We start from the raw sequence: 22,546 nt of genomic DNA, 5'->3' as shown, positions 1-22,546 counted from the left end.
CTCCAGTAACAATATTTTATTTTTTTGATAAAGTGTAATGTACTTCAGAAGTTTGAATGGCTGTACTGATGTTTTTGATGGTATCATTTGATTCAGTTTTTCACCTAATATCAAAGAACTGTCATCAGTCTTATTTTTTTGAGAATAATGTCTCTCTGTTTATGAATGGAAATTCATTGTAAATAACAATTCACAATGTTCATGTCAGACCCAAAAACACGATATACCATGGGTTGTATGTTGTGTGGTTGGTAAATGCAAGAGTAGTTCAGATTAGCCAGTAAGAGTGGAAAGGCTCCAGATGACATAGAGTTTGGTGCAGCCAATAAGTTTAATTTTCATAGTGTGGATATACATCTGCCATGCATGAAGCAAATTTAATTCCCATCCACCATTTTTCTGCAGCCAAGGGCATCTTCTGATTTATGACTAATGCTGAAATTACCTTTAACTAACTGCAAATAGCTCATGCTAGCTTTATTTCTTCTCCAAAAAACAGTAAGCAGTGCACTGGCAGCAACAACTGCTGGAATTTCAATTGAAATATGGATAAACTTTTCAGTGCCAATAAAACTGCAAGACAATTAAAAACCTGTTGGTGTACTCAAGATAACTTCTCATTACTCACAAACTGAACATAAATCAATGCAATTTCAGCAGGTACCACCTGAAGTTTATGTAGGAAACTTCGAAACATGTTATGGTTAGCTTATAGAAATGGTGACTGGTGCAGAAATTCTGTATTTTTGATTGTATTTTAAGCATTCAGTTGTAGCTGCAAAAAACCAATCCACTGTGAACGAGAATATTTTTAAGAAAATTTGTGTTACAAGTAATTAACACAAGTAGTTCAATAATAATAATAATAATAATAATAATAGTAATAATAATAATAATAATCACTCACAAGATTATAAAATAATTTATTGTTATTTCATTTCTAGAGTCTTATCATTGTCATTTCATTTTTGCAATGTTTTTATTGAAAGTCTATGTATGTAATGTTTTTGCTGGCCTTTAAATAAGATGTGCTTGATATACAGTTGTCTTGCAACTTTACCTGTCTGCTCAAAAGATTTAGATTAGAGAAATTATTTATTCTGCAGAATTCTTGAAGTGCAGGTTTATGTTACACGTAATGCATTTTTTCTCCAAATACAGTTGCTGTAGAAAAGTGGCCACTGTTAATAAATAAAGAACTTCGCCGTAATTGTAATGAGTGTTCTTTGGTGATATAATTTGACAAACTTAAGTAACTATATGTCCTAACAGAATAAAAATGTAGGGTCAGAGTCAAATTCCTTATTTGCTGAGAATACTATGATATTTTACCATTAGCCTGAAGTTCCAAAAGCTGCTTCAACAAAACTGTTATGTATGTTTTCACTGTTTAACATATCAGAATCTGAAATACATAGTCTTAATTTTCAAATGAGCAACTCAGATTTCTAACTTTACCTTTTTTCCTAAGTTGCTTTACATATTTCTTCAGTAGCACATTATATGCTTGTACTCTATCGTATTATGAATTGATATTATTATTATTATTATTATTATTATTATTATTTATTTTTTTTACATTGAAGAGTATAACTGTGATCAGCATAAATAGGTGAACTAGGCACCAGAAGACTAAAATGTCACCAGAAGATTGTAATAATAATGTAACTGCTTAAAAAGTAGAAATTATTGGAGTGTGTTAGTGTCTCCAGACCTGTTCAGAAGTGGGAATCGAAGAGCTTGATTTCAATGCATTAGGCTCCTCTTAATGTTCTCATCACTGTGGAAACAGTGGCCAAATTAACTATGGTTACTGCAAGTAGCGCTGTAACTTGTGCTAGCCGCTCTATGAAATTTTAACTTGTTGCATAGAGCTATTGCCGTTTAGCACAGTGTTATCAACTGCGATTACTGTACAATTAATGTCGTTAGATCCTTCATACCAATACTACCTTATTTCAATTGTGCAAGTGATTTTTTTTGTTTTTCATGTAGCACTCTGCTGTTCAGCACCTACTCCTTCTGTATCTCATGCAGGGTGTCCATAATTAAAATTCCAGTTTCAAAATGCCGTAGAAAGAGAATGACATAAAATTTGAACAGCATATTATTGATTCAGTCGGACATGTCATGGAACAAATAAAAATTAACAAAACTTTTACCAATAGATGGCACAGTAAGCATCTTAATGTAAATGGGGTTAGCTACATATGTTGGATGAACTGCAATACTATGGCTATGCTTGAAGTTGCACATCACTTCATCCATACTGTTCAATGTGCATGACTACACAAGTTTGTCAGTCAATAGTTGTGGCACTGTTAGTTAGGTAAGTCCATTCTTACCACATAGGAAGGGAAAGATTGGTTTTTGATCCCGGGGCCACTGAAAACCAATTTTTCCCTTCCTATGTGGTAAGGATGGTTTTTAATTGCCCTGAGATCAAAAACCACATAAAAAGTAAACTGATATTGGTTTTCATGTTTCCTGAGACCAAAAAACTACATAAACATCAGTTTTTAATAGTTCTGGGGCCAAAACCACATAAAAAACAAAATTACATTGGTTCCCAATTGTCATGAAATTCGCACAAGACATGTTCAATATGCTGTCAACAGTTTCCTGCTCCAAGTTGAAATCAAGAAGCAGAATGTTCCACAAATTAAGATCAGGTGATGTGGACAACCAGGTTGTAGGAAAATTATGGCATAATTCTAGCATTTCCGAAATGCCTCTGCAGCTGCCAATTCACTGGTTGTGTACTGTGTGGAGGAGTGCATAAGAATGATCCTCCCCACACATCCATGCTGTTGAAGGGTTGGAATAATGTTGGTGAGCAGAAGATATTCTCAAAGTGTTTATCAGTGACAGTAAGGGTAATAGGACCTGCAGGACTCATCTGCTCGAATAAATATGGCCCTACAGTAAACAATACCATAAACTAGTGATGGGAACAATCGAATGAAAACAATTGATTCAGTTAGTTGTTGGAAAACAATTGACTCATTTGCTTATAGGTTTACCTATTGTTTGAGTTAGTCATTCATACTCGAGTGAAACTAGCCTGTGGAAGCAACCAAATGAAAACAGTCGTTCAGCTGGTCGGACTACTCATTCATTCTTTTGAATCAAACCAGTCTGTGTGGGCAACTGAATTACAATACAACAGTCAAATCACTCAGTTGTCATTTTACACGTTGCTTGGATTGTTTTTTTTTCCCCCACCAAAAGTGTGTGCGCCATTTGTAGCACACAGGATATTTCAGTATCATGTCCGGCCTATTGTGTCGTTGTTAAGGTGCGCTGTTGCTTTTCTGTAGGACCAGGGTGCCAGATCTGGTCTGTACCAACTGTTCCACACACAGTGCCAACTGCTAGGTGTGGCCAGTCAATAACCAAGACAGAGAAAATAAGAAGAAAGAAACAATAACCAACATGGAGAAAATAAGAAGAAAGAAACAGATTTAGGCGTGTGTGAACATTAAGCTGCAAACTGCACATTTCTACCTATTTCCATTTCTGAAATACACCTGATCAAACATGTAAAGATCATTGTGGAACATCCTGTATTTGTATAAGAGAATGTTTATGCGAGCTAGCCATTCAGTTTTTTTATAGACCAAAATAAAGAAACTCTCTACAGGTCAGTCTTCATTTAATAAATTGTAACTAATGTTTATGACAATCTACTTTTTTCCATTCATTCGAATTTCCCCAGACACAAAGAAAGGTTTGAGTTGACTATGGACAATTGTATAAAAATCCTTCCAGTACATCTGTGGACACCCTCAAAATTAATACCAGTCTGGGGAAACCCAATGTTGCAAAATTATAACTTTCTCCAAAGCTGATTAACAGAAATATATTTGTGCACCTAGTAACGCTGAGCAAGTACGTTCACAGCTTACTTTAACATTTGTATAAGATGTTATAATGTAATTCAACTGAGCAATTTTAAGATATTATTTAGTGTGTCTGATCACTGTGTGTCAGACTAGGGAAGACAAGAGCCATCTCGATTTGATTCCCTGTCATTTTAAATCACTTTTGGCAGCAAGCCTGAGTGTGGTTTTTTACACAGTTTCTCCACAGTTGTCTAAGAGAATTTTGAGCTAGTTAACCATTTCTGCCTCACTTACACACTACACAGACACTTACAACACGAAAAACATATGTTCATATTAACACAATTACACAGAGACATTTCAATACACATTTATGGTTAGAGGTAACCTTGTGTTGCATCGTCGAGATTATTGTATTTTGATTGTTGAAAGAAGCTGCAAAGTTTGAAATACAGGAATGTATTTTGTCTGTACTGTTTAAATTGAGACAAACAATACTGCAAGTGATTCTGATGTGCCGAAGCCTTATTCATATGACTGAGTTAGATATAATCCTCAAGATAAATTCAGTGCAATAAAAAATATCTGCAAGGATGATTCACATTATGAAACTATATTAAGGAAAGAAATTCAGAGGAAATTGACAAATAATGACAAAAAATTTTCACAAACAAATACTTCCCACAAGTGGCAGTATATGTTTAAAATACCTCACTTCAGAATTTACGAAAAAAGAATTATCAGTGTTGGGTGCTAAGTGATGGGGAGAGAGACAGAGAGAGAGAGAGAGAGAGAGAGAGAGAGATAGAGGTAGAGAGAAAGAGCTTAAATAAATTTAAATTAGAATTACAGATGTAGCTCAGACGCGATTAAATAAAATAAATAAATAAATAAATAAATTAGAATTAATTATTTAAGTAAATTTTTTTTTAATATAACATATTTTAAAATGGACTAAAAAGTATTAAATAATTTCCCCTAGCCCCAAACAGATTCCTGATGCCATAAAGATAGTTTTAAAAATTTGAGCTTGTGAATTTTTAATGTCAAACCTTGTAGAATTTAAAACAAAAAATGTGGGCTGCATGTAATAGGTAATTGATGCATGAATAGTTCACCTACCTCGTTAACAATTTTATTACGCTTCAGATGATATGAACTGCTCTGTGATTTTTCTCAATGACAGTCACTAAATCTACATTTCTCACTATTGTCTATTGCATGCACACCATGTTTTCTTCTTTCAGTTTTACAAGTATTGTCATAGCTATTAAAAATTAACAAGCACAATTTTTCAGGACTATCTGTACAGCATTAGGAATCTGTATGGGTGTAGGAGAGATTATTTAATACTTTTTAGTTTGTTTTAAAAACACGATATATTAAAAAAGTTTTATATTTAAACAGTTATTTCTTGCTTCTTAGTCTTGTGTGTATCAGTGTGTCAAACTTTTTAATTGCTTTTAAACATGTTATAGCAGACACATGTTATAAGTTTCAAGTTTATTTTAGTTTCTCTTCAGCTGAGTCAAGGAATATGTTGCTTCCTCTTATGTATATCTCACAAAAGACCATGAATGTAAAAATTAGAGAGAATCAAGCTCACACAGAAGTTAGCAATAGTCATTCTTAACTGTGAAATAGTCAAAATCGGTGAGTGAGTGAAAACATTCATGTATCTGATGTGTATTTGGTTGTTTCATACAGCTGGATAAACAGAAAAAACTGACTGCCCAGTCAGTCGTTAAAAATAATCGGTTGTCCCATTACTATTGTAAACCTACACCACACAGTCCCCTTTGCAGATTGAAGTGGTACCATTTGATGGGCATGTGGATTTTCCATTGCTTGTATTCTGCAGTTCTGCATATTGGCATGTACTTGGGGATGGACGTGGCCTTCATCTGTCATATTGGCATGTACTTGGGGATGGACGTGGCCTTCATCTGTCCACAGAATGTTCCGTGGCCTTCATCTGTCCACAGAATGTTCCGTGGCCATTCCTTGTCCACTTCCATGTGAGCAAGCAATTCCGAAGTGAACATTTTTGCTGGCAGGTCAGCAAGAAGCAACTCCTGAACATGGGTGATTTTGTATGGATAGCAATGCAGGTTGTTTCATAGGTTTTTATACACCATGCTCGCAGACATGTCTAACGTTCGAACAATTCCCCATGCACTGCATGTTTGCCCATGACCACTCGACCCCTCCTGCAGTGCAGTGGTCACATCTTTGACAGATGTTGGATCAACTGGTTTCCTCCCTCTGCTACATTGCACTTAAAAAGAACCTGTCTTTATGAATCTCTATATTCTTAGCAGACATCAGACCTGTGCCATTTTCATACCCTTGAGTGTCTGGAACTTCAGAAGGGCTATTGCCTCACAGTCACTGTTCGTGTAAAATAGGTTTACCAGCTATCTGTGAGCCTTCAAGGAGACAGCCATGTAGGGTGTCTTAAATGCAAACTGAGGAACAGCCGTGTGCCATGCATATGGTGTTGTACATTTCTGAAACTTACAATTTTTTTTCCTGATGTTTCCCTTTGCATCAATAATATGCTGTTCAAATTTGATGTCATTCGGAGCTGCGGTTCTTTGTCTTCAGCATTTTGAAATGGAACTTTAACTACAGATACCCTGTATTACTGTTTTAATTAAGCTTTTGAGTGTAGTGTTTCTGCAGAGAAACAGTTAATTACTTAATTATTTGAGCTCAAATTTCGGTTTTCTTTCTCTTTCAGAGTGACTTTGGGCTTCTTGAGAGATTTTCTAAACACTTCTTGTATAACAAACTTGAGTTTTCTTGGTAGTCAGGAAGATGGAATGCCTGATCGTAAGTACTTGGTAACTGCTCACTGAATCAAAGCAAACTGAAAATTTTAATTTCGATACAGGCAGCTATTTGTCTGTGCAATCCACTGTACCATAACTCTGATAGAATAGCCGTACACCTTTACTGTTGTTCGGTGTATTAGCCTATTTCTGGATAATATATTGCTATGACCCACGTAAGTAGCACAGTCATAGTTGTCTGTTGTATTGATTTAGCATTTGACATTCAAAATTAACTAGCCTACCTATTTGGGTATCATATTAGCACTTTGTTTCTGAATTATTTTTATTGCAGGTTAAGCTAAGATGCTTATTAGATGTAAAAGTAAAACAAATGATTCTGTCTTCATTTAGTTAAAAATTCAAGTTAAAATTTATCATAATGTCTGCACAGTAGATTATCTGTTACTATAGGAACTAGAGATAAAATAATGTTGCTCTGTTATGACTTGCATTAACCTCTGGACACAGATTAATGTTTCTCAAAGTTATTTAGCTAGTTTCGTGTTCCATGGATCATTTTGCACAGTAAATTGTAATGATATTGAACTATTCATAACAGTAGGGTAGCTCCCTACACTGTCCACCCATCACATTCTGAACCCCTCTGTCCTATTGCCTCCTTTCTATTCACATCCCCTCACCTTCATTGTGTGCTGTCCTCTGCTAATCCACCCACCCATCTTTCGTCTTTCCCCTTACCTGCCCGATTCCTTTTCCACTCCCCCTACCTGCCTCCATCCCCCCTCCTGCTGTGTGCACCCCTGCCCTCCCTCCTCTTCCTCTCCTCTCTCACCTCTCCACCATCTCACGGCCCCACAGCCTCCCAGTCATGTCATGCCTCCATCTAGTCCAGTCCCTGCACATTCCATCAGAAAGTGCTCTTCTCTCCATCAACTCACGCCCTGATATTCCTCCACCTTCACTGTCCCATCACAAATTGCTGCTTAATGTGGCAGTTTCATTCTGGTCCGAGCTGCAGAAGATGGCTGTCATGTGTGTTTGAGGCATGGTTTGTGTGTGTATGTGTGTGTGTTTTCTTTTCTGAAGAAGGCTTTGGTCAAAAGCGTAAAGTGTAACAGTCTGTTTGTTGTCCCTGTTCGCAACTCAGTGTGTCATTTTTAGGGTGTGTAGCAATCTATCCTTTCCCTTATAATGTCGAAACTTCATGAGGGAATAAATATACTGTGAAGCAGTAATACGAATGCCCAACTCCATAAACAGATGTCTACAAGATGATTACGGGTGAGCACCAAATAAGTTCAAATTGTTATCTAGGATTTGTTCTCACCACTATGACTTTGTGGATAATTAATTATTATTGTACTTTTCACTGACCAGCAACTTAAAGCTTCCTTCTTTCAGAAAATATAAAATAATCTGTCACAAATTCACTTCATCATAATATTTAACTCTACATCTGACGTTACTATTTTCCACTGGGGCTTCATTGGCAGACTATGTCCATCACATTTTCATTGGTGTGAAATAAATAAGAGTTGAGAAGAATGCAGTGAGTAGAAAAATTGGATTGGAAAGGATTAAGGACCAGAGATAAAATGTATTACTTCAGTTGTGTCCTACTTGCTTTTTAGTTGTAATTCAGTATAGCAATTATTTGAAGTATCCTTCTAGTAGACAATTTTTAAAATAACTTTTTTCAGGTACTTACATAATAAGTTATCCCCACCCCCTCTCTAATTCATTAACATGCATAAAAGTAGATCATGTGATGTACTTCACGATGTATCATGGAGGTGGCAGAACTACGTACAGGTACAGAGTCAGACGATACAGCACGATGAAAGTATTTGGATTGTATTGATAATCTCATATTTAGTTAAAAATGAATAGAAATAATTTATAATATATATTAAAAGTAGTGCACACACACACACACACACACACACACACACACACACAAAGTAATAGAACTTTACACTAATCAGCATATGTGTGATAACGATCATGACTAAATCAAAACTGGTTTAAAGATAACATGAATGTTAACAATGGACACTGGGTTTCTTGAAAAAACTTCAAGATGTTTTCCTGGGGAACAGCTGTTTGTGTACACACAATGCGGTCCAGCGATCCAAAAAAGTTCAGAGTACCCACCTGCTTACACCAGGCCTCCACATTGAGCACGCACAAATAGAAACACCAACAAATATTTTGTATTTTCTTCTAAATAATAATGAACAATACAAAATTCATTAATATGCATAAAAATATATAATATAACATATTTCAGTCTGCATCACGGAGGCGGCCGTACTACATAGTGGTTCAGTGCCAGATGGTACCTCACTAAGTACCCCCTCTGTAGCCTCATGATATATGGTTTTAAAAATTTCATTGAGGCTATGAACATCTAACATTAATTGAATTTGGTTATCATAAATCATAAACATGTATTACTTTTCTATATCTCTTTGTATTAAGAACTACTCTTTTGTTGTAACTTCAGTGATTCTTAATACAATCCCATAGTCTTTCTCTTCTTCACAGTAAATAAACTAATGGCTAATAGGTGGTGCATTATGAACTGTCTCATAGCTTAAATACTGTTGTCAAATTAATGATTTGCAATTAATTTCTCAAATGTAATGACTATACTGTTAACTTAGACTGACACATGTGGATAAACTAACTCAGCTGCTCTTGCAACATGAAAAGAAATTGACTTACATTAACAAATTTTGTGGATAAAATGAAATACATGGTGAGATGAAAAATGTTGCTCTTGTAACAGTGAAAAGCAAGCTAATAACTGATATTTTCTAATTGAAAGGTTAGATGGAGTCAGGTGAAAGGTTTTGTAGGGGGCCTAAGGTTCTGAGGATTCCTTGAAGCTCCGCCTGGACATCAGGAATGGGATTACCATGGCAAACTTTGTAAGTAGTGTTGTCTGAAAGCTGACGCAGTCCCTCAGCCACATACTCCCGACGATCAAGTACCACAGTCGTGGAACCCTTGTCCGCCGGAAGAATGATGATGGATTGGTCAGCCTTCAGATCACGGATAGCCTGGGCTTCAGCAGTGGTGATGTTGGGAGTAGGATTAAGGTTTTTTAAGAAGGATTGAGAGGCAAGGCTGGAAGTCAGAAATTCCTGGAAGGTTAGGAGAGGGTGATTTTGAGGAAGAGGAGGTGGGTCCCGCTGTGACGGAGGACTATCCAAATTGAACCATGCCTGGAACAGTTCCATGGTAATCCCATTCCTGATGTCCAGGCGGAGCTTCAAGGAATCCTCAGAACCTTAGGCCCCCTACAAAACCTTTCACCTGACTCCATCAACCTCCTGACCCCACCAACACCCCGCACCCCTACCTTCTACCTTCTTCCCAAAATTCACAAACCCAATCATCCCGGCCGTCCCATTGTAGCTGGTTACCAAGCCCCCACAGAACGCATCTCTGCCTACGTAGATCAACACCTTCAGCCCATTACATGCAGTCTCCCATCCTTCATCAAAGACACCAACCACTTTCTCGAACGCCTGGAATCCCTACCCAGTCTGTTACCCCCGGAAACCATCCTTGTAACCATTGATGCCACTTCCTTATACACAAATATTCCGCATGTCCACGGCCTCGCTGCGATGGAGCACTTCCTTTCACGCCGATCACCTGCCGCCCTACCTAAAACCTCTTTCCTCATTACCTTAGCCAGCTTCATCCTGACCCACAACTTCTTCACTTTTGAAGGCCAGACATACCAACAATTAAAGGGAACAGCCATGGGTACCAGGATGGCCCCCTCGTACGCCAACCTATTCATGGGTCGCTTAGAGGAAGCCTTCTTGGTTACCCAGGCCTGCCAACCCAAAGTTTGGTACAGATTTATTGATGACATTTTCATGATCTGGACTCACAGTGAAGAAGAACTCCAGAATTTCCTCTCCAACCTCAACTCCTTTGGTTCCATCAGATTCACCTGGTCCTACTCTAAATCCCATGCCACTTTCCTTGATGTTGACCTCCACCTGTCCAATGGCCAGCTTCACACGTCAGTCCACATCAAACCCACCAACAAGCAACAGTACCTCCATTACGACAGCTGCCACCCATTCCACATCAAACGGTCCCTTCCCTACAGCCTAGGTCTTCGTGGCAAACGAATCTGCTCCAGTCCGGAATCCTTGAACCATTACACCAACAACCTGAAAACAGCTTTTGCATCCCGTAACTACCCTCCCGACCTGGTACAGAAGCAAATAACCAGAGCCACTTCCTCATCTCCTCAAACCCGGAACCTTCCACAGAAGAACCCCAAAAGTGCCCCACTTGTGACAGGATACTTTCCGGGACTGGATCAGATTCTGAATGTGGCTCTCCAGCAGGGATACGACTTCCTCAAATCCTGCCCTGAAATGAGATCCATCCTTCATGAAATCCTCCCCACTCCACCAAGAGTGTCTTTCCGCCGTCCACCTAACCTTCGTAACCTCTTAGTTCATCCCTATGAAATCCCCAAACCACCATCCCTACCCTCTGGCTCCTACCCCTGTAACCGCCCCCGGTGTAAAACCTGTCCCATGCACCCTCCCACCACCACCTACTCCAGTCCTGTAACCCGGAAGGTGTACACGATCAAAGGCAGAGCCACGTGTGAAAGCACCCACGTGATTTACCAACTGACCTGCCTACACTGTGAAGCGTTCTATGTGGGAATGACCAGCAACAAACTGTCCATTCGCATGAATGGACACAGGCAGACAGTGTTTGTTGGTAATGAGGATCACCCTGTGGCTAAACATGCCTTGGTGCACGGCCAGCACATCTTGGCACAGTGTTACACCGTCCGGGTTATCTGGATACTTCCCACTAACACCAACCTGTCAGAACTCCGGAGATGGGAACTTGCCCTTCAGCATATCCTCTCTTCTCGCTATCCGCCAGGCCTCAATCTCCGCTAATTTCAATCTGCCGCCGCTCATACCTCACCTGTCTTTCAACATCATCTTTGCCTCCGTACTTCCGTCCCGACTGACATCTCTGCCCAAACTCTTTGCCTTTACAAATGTCTGCTTGTGTCTGTGTATGTGTGGATGGATATGTGTGTGTGTGCGAGTGTAAACCTGTCCTTTTTTCCCCCTAAGGTAAGTCTTTCCGCTCCCGGGATTGGAATGACTCCTTACCCTCTCCCTTAAAACCCAATCCTTTTGTCTTTCCTTCTCCTTCCCTCTTTCCTGACGAGGCAACCGTTGGTTGCGAAAGCTAGAGTTTTGTGTGTATGTTTGTGTTTGTTTGTGTGTCTATCGACCTGCCAGCGCTTTTGTTGGGTAAGTCTCATCATCTTTCTTTTTAAATATATTTTTCCCACGTGGAATGTTTCCCTCTATTATATTCATATATATATATATATATATATATATATATATATATATATATATATATATATATATATTCAGGGGTCCCATATCACTCCAACTGCACATGCCTCACACCATTACAGAGCCTCCACCATCTTGAACAGTCCCCTGCTGACATGCAGGGTCCATGGGTTCATGAGGTTGTCTCCATACCTGTACACATCCAGCCACCCAATACAATTTGAAATGAGTTGTGTCTGACCAGGCAATATATTTTTCCAGTCATCAACAGTCCAATGTCGGTGTTGATGGGCCCAGGAAACATGTAAAGTTTTGTGTCGTGCAGTCATCAAGGGTACTTCAGTGAGCCTACGGCTCCGTAAGCCCATATCGATGACGTTTCTTTGAATTGTTTGCACACTGACACTTGTTGATGGCCCAGCATTGAAATCTGCAGCAATTTGCGGAAGGGTTGCACTTCTGTCACACTGAATGATTCTCTTCAGTCGTCATTGCTCCCGTTCTTGCAGGATCTTTTTCCAACCGCAGTGATGTCAGAGATTTGATGTTTTACCAGATTCCTGATTCTCATGGTACACTTGTGAAAAGACCATATGGGAAAATCCCCACTTCATCACTACCTCGGAGATGCTGTGTCCCCTTGCTCATGTGCCAACTATAATACCATGTTCAAACTCACTTAAATCTTGATAACCTGTCATTGTAGCAGCAGTAACTGATCTAACAACTGTGCCAGACACTTGTCTTATAACACAGCTCCGTATTCTGCTTGTTTACATATCTCTGCATTTGAATATGCATGCATACCAGTTTCTTTTGTGCCTCAGTGTACATCCCCAGTCCCTGAAAGTTCATTTTGTAGATGAAATTTCAAGAACTTGGATGTAATTTTTCGTAAATAGAAGTAGTTGCCTAACAACTTTGATGGATTGCAGTGATTTTTTTAAGAGTATATTCTCCTTGGTAGTTTGTCAGTGACTGATTTGTAGGAGTTTCCTTTAGTCTAGATCCAGTTGGTAATTTGTCTAAAAAAGAAAAAAAAAAGAAACTTCAAAGGTAGGCTTTAGGTCAATTTATTTTCATGAGGCAATGCCACTTAGACAGGAAAAGTTGTCACTAACTTTGTGTTATAACACACACTAGCTTTAGTTTGTCAATCTACTGATGCTTGCAGTGGACAGTTGGACAATGGCACTGCAAAAATTTCCAAATAAATAGTGTTTCAACAGCTAGATCAATGTCTGTATCAATCACAAGACTGTCAATGCCATGACCATTTCAAAGGTATGTTGAAAAGCAAACACCAAACTGTCCAAGAATGAAGCCGATCATTAACCAAGTTAACAGCCACTGTGATACTGATATAAGTGAGTAGGTATATCCAAATTGTGAACATAAATACATCACTGGAGTCGAGGAGAACCTGGAAAGCCCTTTATCCATAGCTTACTGTCACAAGTACAGCACTAGCAGTGGTGCTGCTTGGATTTGCATTATTCACACGTGGTGCTCTCCCAACAGTCTTGGATCTTTCCTTGTCTTCGTTCATGTCAGTGTTCAGCAAGGGCTCTAAACCCCTCTCTCCTCTTTTAAGAGCCAGGAAGTTTAGTCCTGAACGATTCTAGATAATTGGCAGAGGGAACTGGCTGTCACTTGTAACCCCACACCCAGAAGCTCATTTGCTGGCTAGTAGCAGCTAACCAGTCAGTGCTGAGTAGGATCAGTGATGCTGATGATAGTGCAAAGGACTGATGTTGCAGCTGGTGGCACCAGGGGTGATGTGATATGATGGGACATGACGGCATGGCATGGAGGTGTGGTGGCAGTGCTTTTACCAAGGACGTGTGTTGGTCACAGTGCTGAGTGCTGTGACTGTAATGTGAAGGGGTAGATGTTGATGATGCCTGTGTCAATGGTCTATCAACTGATCTTAGTGTATCCTGTATGTGGCGTGTAGTTGCATAAGTAATTTTGCAATTTTTTATTCCCCATTAATAGTTTCTAAGTGTAGGTGAGGTGCTTGCATATTAACTATTGTGGGGGTGGGGGGAGTTAATGAATGTAGTAGAGTTAGATAGCTTCAGAGTCCTGGCTCTAATCTAAGCATCAGGAATATTTGTGCCTGCACCATGGATAAAAGAATCTGCATATGCGTGGTTTTAACATTTAAACTTGCAGTGTGAGATAAGTTCCATTGAATCTGCTACCCAAATAGCATAAGACGGTGAGACCACCTTACAACATTGTAGAAGTGTGATCTAAGTGGCCACAACATGCATCTGAGTACAAAAATATTTGAACAACAGCTACAAATTGCTTTTTAGGTTATTCTACTATGATCTATCACAGGACTAAGTTCACCATGCAGCCCATAGCGGTGAATACTGAAGACAGAAAATATTATATTATAAATCAAAAACAGTTATTTTTTAAGTGCCCTGTTTGGTAGCCTCCTGAAATGGTGAAGACTGTGACATTTTTGTGGTTTGATGAGTTATGAGCAGTTATTGCTATTTCTGCTCCAGTAACTGTATTGTACCTGCAGGAATTATCGGTGGTTCAGGCATTCTGTATTTTATATACACCAAAATGCCTTGCTTGGTTCACTTAAGTTATGTCCAGCATACCCAATCTCTTTATTTGATCTTTGCTTGAAAAGGTGGAAATAATGACGGTGAGCCAAGTATAGCACTCTCATGCAGATGTAGTTGCAGCCAAAGTATGGAATGACTGAGCCATGACAATGTCTGCAAGTATGAGTAGAAGGCACTGCAGCTTCCTGGAATCAGTTCCTAAGTGTGCCTGATGATGAAAATTCATTCTGTATTTGAAATTATTTTTATACCTGACATGACTATGCGGCCATTCACCTGAGAACTTTTCCTTTTGTTACATATTCATTATACCATGGGAAGGTGAAATATGGAGACACTGATTTACTTAGTGCATGATCTTATACCCATTATTATCTCATTCAAGAGTAACTTGACAGTTTAAGACCATATCACTGAAGTGATGATTGTTAGTATAATATTAGTTTATATAATGAAAATCTGGAACACTATAGTCATTATTTCAATAGAAAATATCCAATATTTTTGTTATAAAAATGAGTACTGCTCTCCTGTGTTTAATACTTTCTGCTGTAAGTTGATGCTGATGTGGGTTTGTAATAAAAAAAAATAGTGTCACATTCCTTTCATTTAGATGTAAAAATTGCATTACTCTTCGTTCTTTCCTTTGGAATGTTGAGAACCTTTTGAACCCTGGCATAAAAAATGACTAGAAAGTGTCTGCAAAGATACTGTTTTGCACCAATTTACATCTGCCTGATTAACAGGAAACTGAGATTATAGTTTATGTACTGAGTGGATAAGATATTTTGGTTCAAAGTATTTTGCAGATCTGTTTGATAAGCAGTCTTGTGCATTTACATAAATCTATAATTTTTTGTTTTCATTCTGTTGCATTGTTAGATGATTTTGTTTCTTGAAAATATTTGATGACTGAATTAAATATTGTTTTGATATTAATACAGTCTCTAAATAAAATTAACGTAAATGAACAATTGAAATAAAAAAAAACTGCTATCTTTATCATATACTTCAAAATGTTTTAGGTTTGAACCCTCAAGTTTATAAATATCTGGAAGAGCACTTACTTAAATCAATTACACCACGTTCAACACTTCTAAGCCGTACACCCACAAAAAAGGGCCGCAATTACAGAAGACGTATGTCAGTGAAAGGAGCTATCAAGAAAACAAGATCCATAGCAGTTGAACGTAAGTTTTTATTACAACATATATTTACAAAATACATTTTAATGGACCCCATAGTTGTTGCTAGTAACATCTTAAAGGTGTTAAAGGTATTCCAATGATTTAGTGAACAATTTGATAATTGCTTTGCAGCTGAATCTCTTAGCCTGCAGCCAGATGAGAGACGCCAGTCTGTTATGCACATACCACAAGCAGACTTGGAAATAATAAAGAAAGAAGCTCGTTCACCTTCACCAGAAGAGCCTTTATGGAAACAACAGACCACTTCATTCCATAGGCATAGGTTAGTATCTGTACTTTTATTCGTTCATTGGTATTTGTTTTGACTATTAATGGATCATATGTTTTGTTCTGTATCAACCAAACCACTGTAAATCCAAGAAGTTTCAGTTGTGAACGAATTAATTCTGCTGTGAGTGTAAATGGATATTAGCAGTGAATTTCTAATTTTCGTAGAGACTTTTCATATGTATTTTGGATTTACACAGCTTTACAAAATATCCATGTCATTATTTTCTGAGATAAATGACAAACAGCAGCCCCATAGAAGAAAGCTATGAATAAGAGTACATCAAATATATCATGCTGAAGCACATTCTGTTGACAGAGACCAAAACATAACAAAAGAGGGATAAAAATATCTGGACAGGCTTAAGGGAGTAATACATGCTTTTCAGAACAAGTTTTAAGAGACCATTACTCAGAAAGGCATAACTAAAACTCACTGTCTTTGTCTTCTTAACTACTTCTCTGGTCTATCTGCTTCAACTGTTAACAATTCCCTGTAATATTTTGTTTCCATTTTTTTCTGCAGTAATAAGTGAAAAAGGAACCTTAGGTATCCTACAGCCCGAGATTCAATAATACATAAATTACAACTCTTTTGTGCCTATGCAAGTAGGCAATGGCTAGAAAATATTTATAGCAATATAGAAAAATCTACTCACTGATCAGCAAAAGCAGCAATAGTTGGAAACATGGAGGAATATTTAAAAATGCCAGCTTTGGGGCTGCTCCTCCTCGCAGAAAAAAAGGAGTGCACTGGAAGAAAAGAGACTGACAAGACTTAAGGATATGGGAAAAAAAATCCCACTCAAGAGCCTTTATTAAGGGAGAGAGAAAACAAAAATTCCTTACATTTATAAAACTTTCCACCCTTTTAACTTGAAATGTTAGAGGCCAGAATGGAGAATGTAATATATGTTTGGATAAATACAAGAAAAGAATGTTTTTCCAAAACTGGAACAACTACATTTGCACTCAGAGCAATGTAGAATAGGTACAGGTAATGAATATCAAGTTTATAAATGTGGGTATTCCTTCACTGGCAGCCGATAACATGATGGGTGTGAGTAAAAACAGTGGAAAAAAATGAAGAGTGAGTAGGAAGTCACAACTTGCACATTAAAAACTAGAGGAGTTTATTTTAACTTTGATATTTCCTGTGCACAGTCAATTTCAAGAAATATCCCTATGCATATTGTTCAGTTCCACCTACAACACATTGCACATGTCTGCTGAACTGGAAAGGATGTAATCTTAATACAAAACTCTGCTACCACACTAATATTGGCTTCGCAGTTACTAAGGAAAAATTAAAGTGATCTTAGAGCTGGTTAATATTTATTTTTGCTTTGTAGTTTTATTGGTATTCTATGTGGTTAATGTAGTATAAATTAATTGCAAACTGGATATTAACTGCTCAAGTGCTGTGAGAATATTGAACTGACTGGCAACAGTATTACTAACCGCTACTCCTTTGCTTCAGAAGTTAAACCAGCGATCATGCCCTTCACTTTCTGTGTCACATAAAATTATTTATGTAATTCCCTAGAGCCTGGAAATAATGCATGTGACTATATAAAGAACAATAAAACTGTAATATTTTGCTGTTAGAATTCTTTAATTGAGGTGCTTTCTCAACTACTAATTGGTCTCATTGCAATCTTTTTCAAAATTGTCTTAATTCATATTACCAACTTGATATTTAATTGTTATACTGTAATGGATATTCAGGCTGCTACTCTCTTGTTCCTTTCTTTCTGAACTATTTGTGGCAGACATTAAATTACACTTTCTTCACAGAAATTTTTGTCTAAAACATGCTCCACAGCTCTAATATATTTAAAGAAACTCATGATATTACCGTCAGCTGCTATTAGTGTATTATGTGTTACTGACAACTGGTTTCAATAGGAAGTGGTATTCTCAAGTCAGTGTAAAACTACATTGTAATAAAAACCTCTAGGTATGCTTAGGTTAACACGTAGAATGATGTGTCCAGCTTAACAGCTTGATTTGTTCAAGGAAATTTACATTAAAATGTGAAAGTAAGCACTGCTCAGAGGTAGACGTGTGTATGCACTGTACCAAAATGTATAGAAAATGCCCATCTCCAATGTTAATCAGTCTCAACATTGAGCTAGCACTAAATGAAATGAAAGACGAATTTAGAAACAAATTTAAAGTTCAGTGAGAATAAATGAAAACATTAAGGTTTGCCAATGACATTGTAATTTGATCAGAGACGAGGAAAGACTTAGTCGTGCAGTTTCTTGAAAAGAGAATATAAGTTAAACATCAACAAAAGTAATAAAATGGCAGTACAATATAGTTAGATTACACCAGGTGACTCAGATGGAATTGGATTAGGAAATGAGACACTGAAAGTAGTAGATTAGTTTTGCAATTTGGGGAGAAAAATGAATGAGAATGGCCGAAGTAGAGAGGATATGAACTGCAGGTTGACAGTAGCAAGAAAAACATTTAAAAAAGAGAAAAATTTTAATATCTAATATAAATTTAAGTGGTAAGAAGTCTTTCTTAAAATATTTGTCTGAAGTGTAGCCTTGTATGGAAATTAAACATGGATGGTTAGCAATACGGACTAGAAGACAATAGTAGCTCTATAAATGTAAGGCTACAGGAGAATGCTAAAGTTTAGATAGGAGGGTTAGATAACTACCCAAGATCTTCTGAATCGAATTGGGAAGAAGAGGCATTTACACCACAAGTTGACTTAAAGAAGGTATCAATTGATAAGACACACCTTAAAGCATCAGGGAATAGTCATTTTGGGAATTGAAGGAAGTGTGGGAGATAAAATTTGTAGAGGGAATGAAGGCTTGATTGCAGTAAAGGTGTCTGATCATGGGACACGGACAAGAAACTTTGAATTTCATGACATCACAGTGAGGAATTTCACATTCCACTACATTTCAAAGTGCAAAAAGAAGAATCAGCCAAGTCAGATTTTTGGCTCCTGAAAACAAAAATGGCCAATGACATACTGTGTCAGTTTTACGTCACAGGTAGAACTTAAAGAGATGCCATATTGGATTGAGTCATATGGAGTTGAAGTCATTGTTATAGAACTGAACTCCATTTTTGGTTGTTTTTTATTGTAACACATGTGCTATAAAAATAAGGTGTTTCAAAGCGGTAACACATTGAGGGTCTCTTGAAAACGCATCATTTTTGGTGCGATTTGTTATAATAAAATGACAGGGAACTACATATCGGTAGTTAAAGCTTCTTGTAGTTGATGTGTTTCATGTTATATCATGCACATTATGGAAGTGTCCCATTTCAACTCTGTGCTACCTAGATGATTTCTCAGAAGCACATTTTTTTTGTTATAATTTGTTATGGCTAAATATCAAATTATAACATATGTGGTTACAGCCTTGAGACATTTGTAAAATTTTTTGTACCATATAATAAATTGGCTGTTATTATGATGCAACCATAGCATAATTGATAGTGTCATGAACTATAAAGGACAAAATAGCAGTTTTGCTGGTTCAGTCACAGTTTAAAAGCAATAACAACATTCATAAATACAGTAGTAGAAGGCGAAATGGTGTACGCTATACATCAGTCCGCCTTAGAGTGGTACAGAAAGGAGTGAGGTATTCAACTATAAAAAATTTGTGACCACCTATTGAGTGCCATAAATAATTTAATGGATAATAAAATTGACTTCAAACAAAATGAAGTCACAACTGCTGGCCAACACCTTCCACTCCATAGAAGACTTTCTCAGTGTGTTGAGTATGATTTGTGTGTGTGTGTGTGTGTGTGTGTGTGTGTGTGTGTGTGTGTGTGTTTGTCATTGTGTAAATGGTCAGCATGTTGGCATGTTTGACACAATGAACTAAACTTGTAAACCTGGCTCACTCCAAATCATAGTTGCAATTATGATCCATGGAACATGCCAGTAACTAACTAATTAAAATTGTGGTTGTCACATTTGATTTTGTGCAGCCATTAATAGCATTATAGTGCTTACACCTGAATTCAAATTTTTACTGTTATTTGCCAATGAATTGACATTTTGTAACAATGTCATTTGTTTTAAATTTCTATTCCATACTTTCAGAGGTGCATCAGAAACTCAGTATGCAGACACAGAAGTGGAGGAGCTGCTTACAATGCTTAGAGAGACTGAAAACCTTGAGGAGCAAGGTGATATACTGCAGTATTTGGTGGATTCTCAAGGGTTGAATTTCAATACAGGTACGTTACAACGACGACAGTTTAGAGAAACGGTATGAGAAGACAGAAAATTTGTGTATTATTCTTTACAAGGTGGGCCACTGTGTATTATATACTAGAAGTAGTATCACACATTCTTGCTTCTCCATGGCATATACATGCATTATACTAAACAGTTCTGGTTTGTAAAAGCCTTGCTCCATTGGTTCCCTGTAGTTTTACCAATGCATTTGCTGCAGATCTAAATGTGGAAGAAACTGGAGTGCCCTTTGGTTAATCAGTGAAGAGGATAGAGTAATTCCTTATGTTTGTATATTTCTTGTAATATCATGGATCATCTCCCACATAAAATTTTTTGTTCTGAAGTAAGGTTTGGCATGTATTTGTGGTAACTCGTCCATCGATTGCCATAGAAAACTCTCAGTCAATGGGGCAGAGCTCCACTATGGCACTATCTTCGACTGGCAGATTGCTCTTAGAAGCAGCTGAGTGCACATGCTCTCTCATGTGTACCACAGCATCAGCACATAAGGTGTACATTACTTGCAGTTGCTGCACATTCACTCAGAGTATCCCTAACTGGACATTCTCCACATGGGTGACCCCAACATGACATCGACCCAGACACGATTATGTCACAGTTATCTGATGATAGAAAACTTACTGTCACAGCTGCAAGGAAACAACTTCTGCTTCGTATTGCAATACAACTCCAACTATGATCTCATCGCCCTCACAGCCCATCTCCTTGCCTCCCTCACCCCTCTCCAAAGCAGATCAGCTATCAGACTAATGGATGACCTACACCATTTCCAGTATCAACTGCATTAATACGACACAGACAGTTATGCCGTGCTTCCTTTGCCAACAGGCCAAGAAATGGTCAAACTGTGTGCTGTTCAAAAAACCTGTCACACCACAGATGGTCACCCACGCCCGCATGAATATGTCATCTGCAGCCACTTATAGGTACTCCTGTGTCCCCCCTCCCCCATGCTCCGCACTCCCACAGGGGACTCTGTGGCGATTCAGCCATCATTTGCCATAGCAAACCCTTTAGTCAGTGGGCCAGAGCTCCACATCAACACTATCTTTGACTCACAGTTCTAAACAACAGCTGTGTGCGTGCACGCTCTTCTGTGTACCACAGTACTGGCAGATAGAGAGTACATTACATGCACTTGCTGCTTGCATTGTTCACTATAAGTATTGCTACCTGAATCTTCTCCATAAATTTGAAAGCTCTTCTTTGAACCTTTCTGTTTTTTACTGTCGTGCTGTGGTGTAAGGGAATGGGAAGCAGTACCGGTGGATAAGCTTCTTGAGAATTTATGAACCAGATTCTTACATGGACAATCTTTTTTCAGAATTCTGTGGATGAATTGTAATTTGTCATTTACCTGTTTCATTATTTGCTTTCCACGTTCATTCACCATAGACAGGTATTTTAAAAAATGTTTCTCAGCTGTTTTGTATATGATAGTGCTTTCCATGGCTTACTATTGTTCTAGTAGTCAAGTAATATAAGGCCTTTCAGTCTGTCAATGAGCATGGCTTATGTTTGCTTCTATCATGACCACTTTTGGATTCATTACGCAGTGATGAGTCTGCTTAGGTTCTTCTGAATTTTTAGTACATGTATTTTCTGTGCCAACGGCCTTGCCGCAGTGGTAACACTGGTTCCCGTCAGATCACCGAAGTTAAGCGCTGTCGGGCTGGGCTAGCACTTGAATGGGTGACCATCCGGTCTGCCGAGCACTGCTGGCAAGCGGGATGCACTCAGCCTTGTGAGGCAAACAGGAGCTACTTGATTGAGAGGTAGTGGCTCCAGTCTCGGAAACTGACATACTACCTGTAGAGTGGTGTGCTGACCACATGCCCCTCCATATCCGCATACAGTGATGCCTGTGACTGGATAGCGGTAACTTTAGCCAGCTCTCTCATGTCACAATTAAACCCTAGTCTCTTCATGAATATTCTTAAGATTATTGACATTAAATATGTTCTGTTTTTATTCTGTACTCTATAATCGATGTTATGGTACAAAAACTAAAGATCACCACATGAGCCCATTCTTGAATCCAGTGAAATAAAAGAAAATTATATGTATTCATGTTTTTCTGTTGATGTTCTTCCGGATGAAATCCTGTGCTCTTCAGCACTCTAAGTTTGTTGTAATTATCTTAGGAAGAATGCTATTTATTTAATTTTATGGAGTCTGCCCTTGTATGGTGACCATCTGCCATGCACTGG

General features: G+C 38.1%; 1 protein-coding gene and 1 pseudogene across 2 annotated transcripts in view; both read left to right on the top strand.

Annotated features, from left to right (window-relative positions):
- The window catches only part of LOC126175372 (probable phosphorylase b kinase regulatory subunit alpha), a 247,572-nt gene that overhangs the window by 150,914 nt on the left and 74,112 nt on the right, over window positions 1-22,546 (top strand). For both annotated transcript variants that reach the window (XM_049922140.1, XM_049922139.1), the window contains exons 13-16: window positions 6,589-6,680; window positions 15,635-15,799; window positions 15,929-16,079; window positions 20,178-20,314. In XM_049922140.1, coding sequence (XP_049778097.1) covers window positions 6,589-6,680; window positions 15,635-15,799; window positions 15,929-16,079; window positions 20,178-20,314 — 545 coding nt within the window. The remainder of the gene's footprint in view (window positions 1-6,588; window positions 6,681-15,634; window positions 15,800-15,928; window positions 16,080-20,177; window positions 20,315-22,546) is intronic.
- LOC126177672 (5S ribosomal RNA) lies at window positions 21,943-22,060 on the top strand (annotated as a pseudogene).

Source organism: Schistocerca cancellata, chromosome 3, assembly GCF_023864275.1.
Source record: "Schistocerca cancellata isolate TAMUIC-IGC-003103 chromosome 3, iqSchCanc2.1, whole genome shotgun sequence".
In the NCBI taxonomy this organism is placed as follows: Eukaryota; Metazoa; Arthropoda; class Insecta; order Orthoptera; family Acrididae; genus Schistocerca; species Schistocerca cancellata.
Note: the sequence above shows the minus strand (reverse complement) of the source record. Positions and strands in the feature narration are given on the sequence as shown.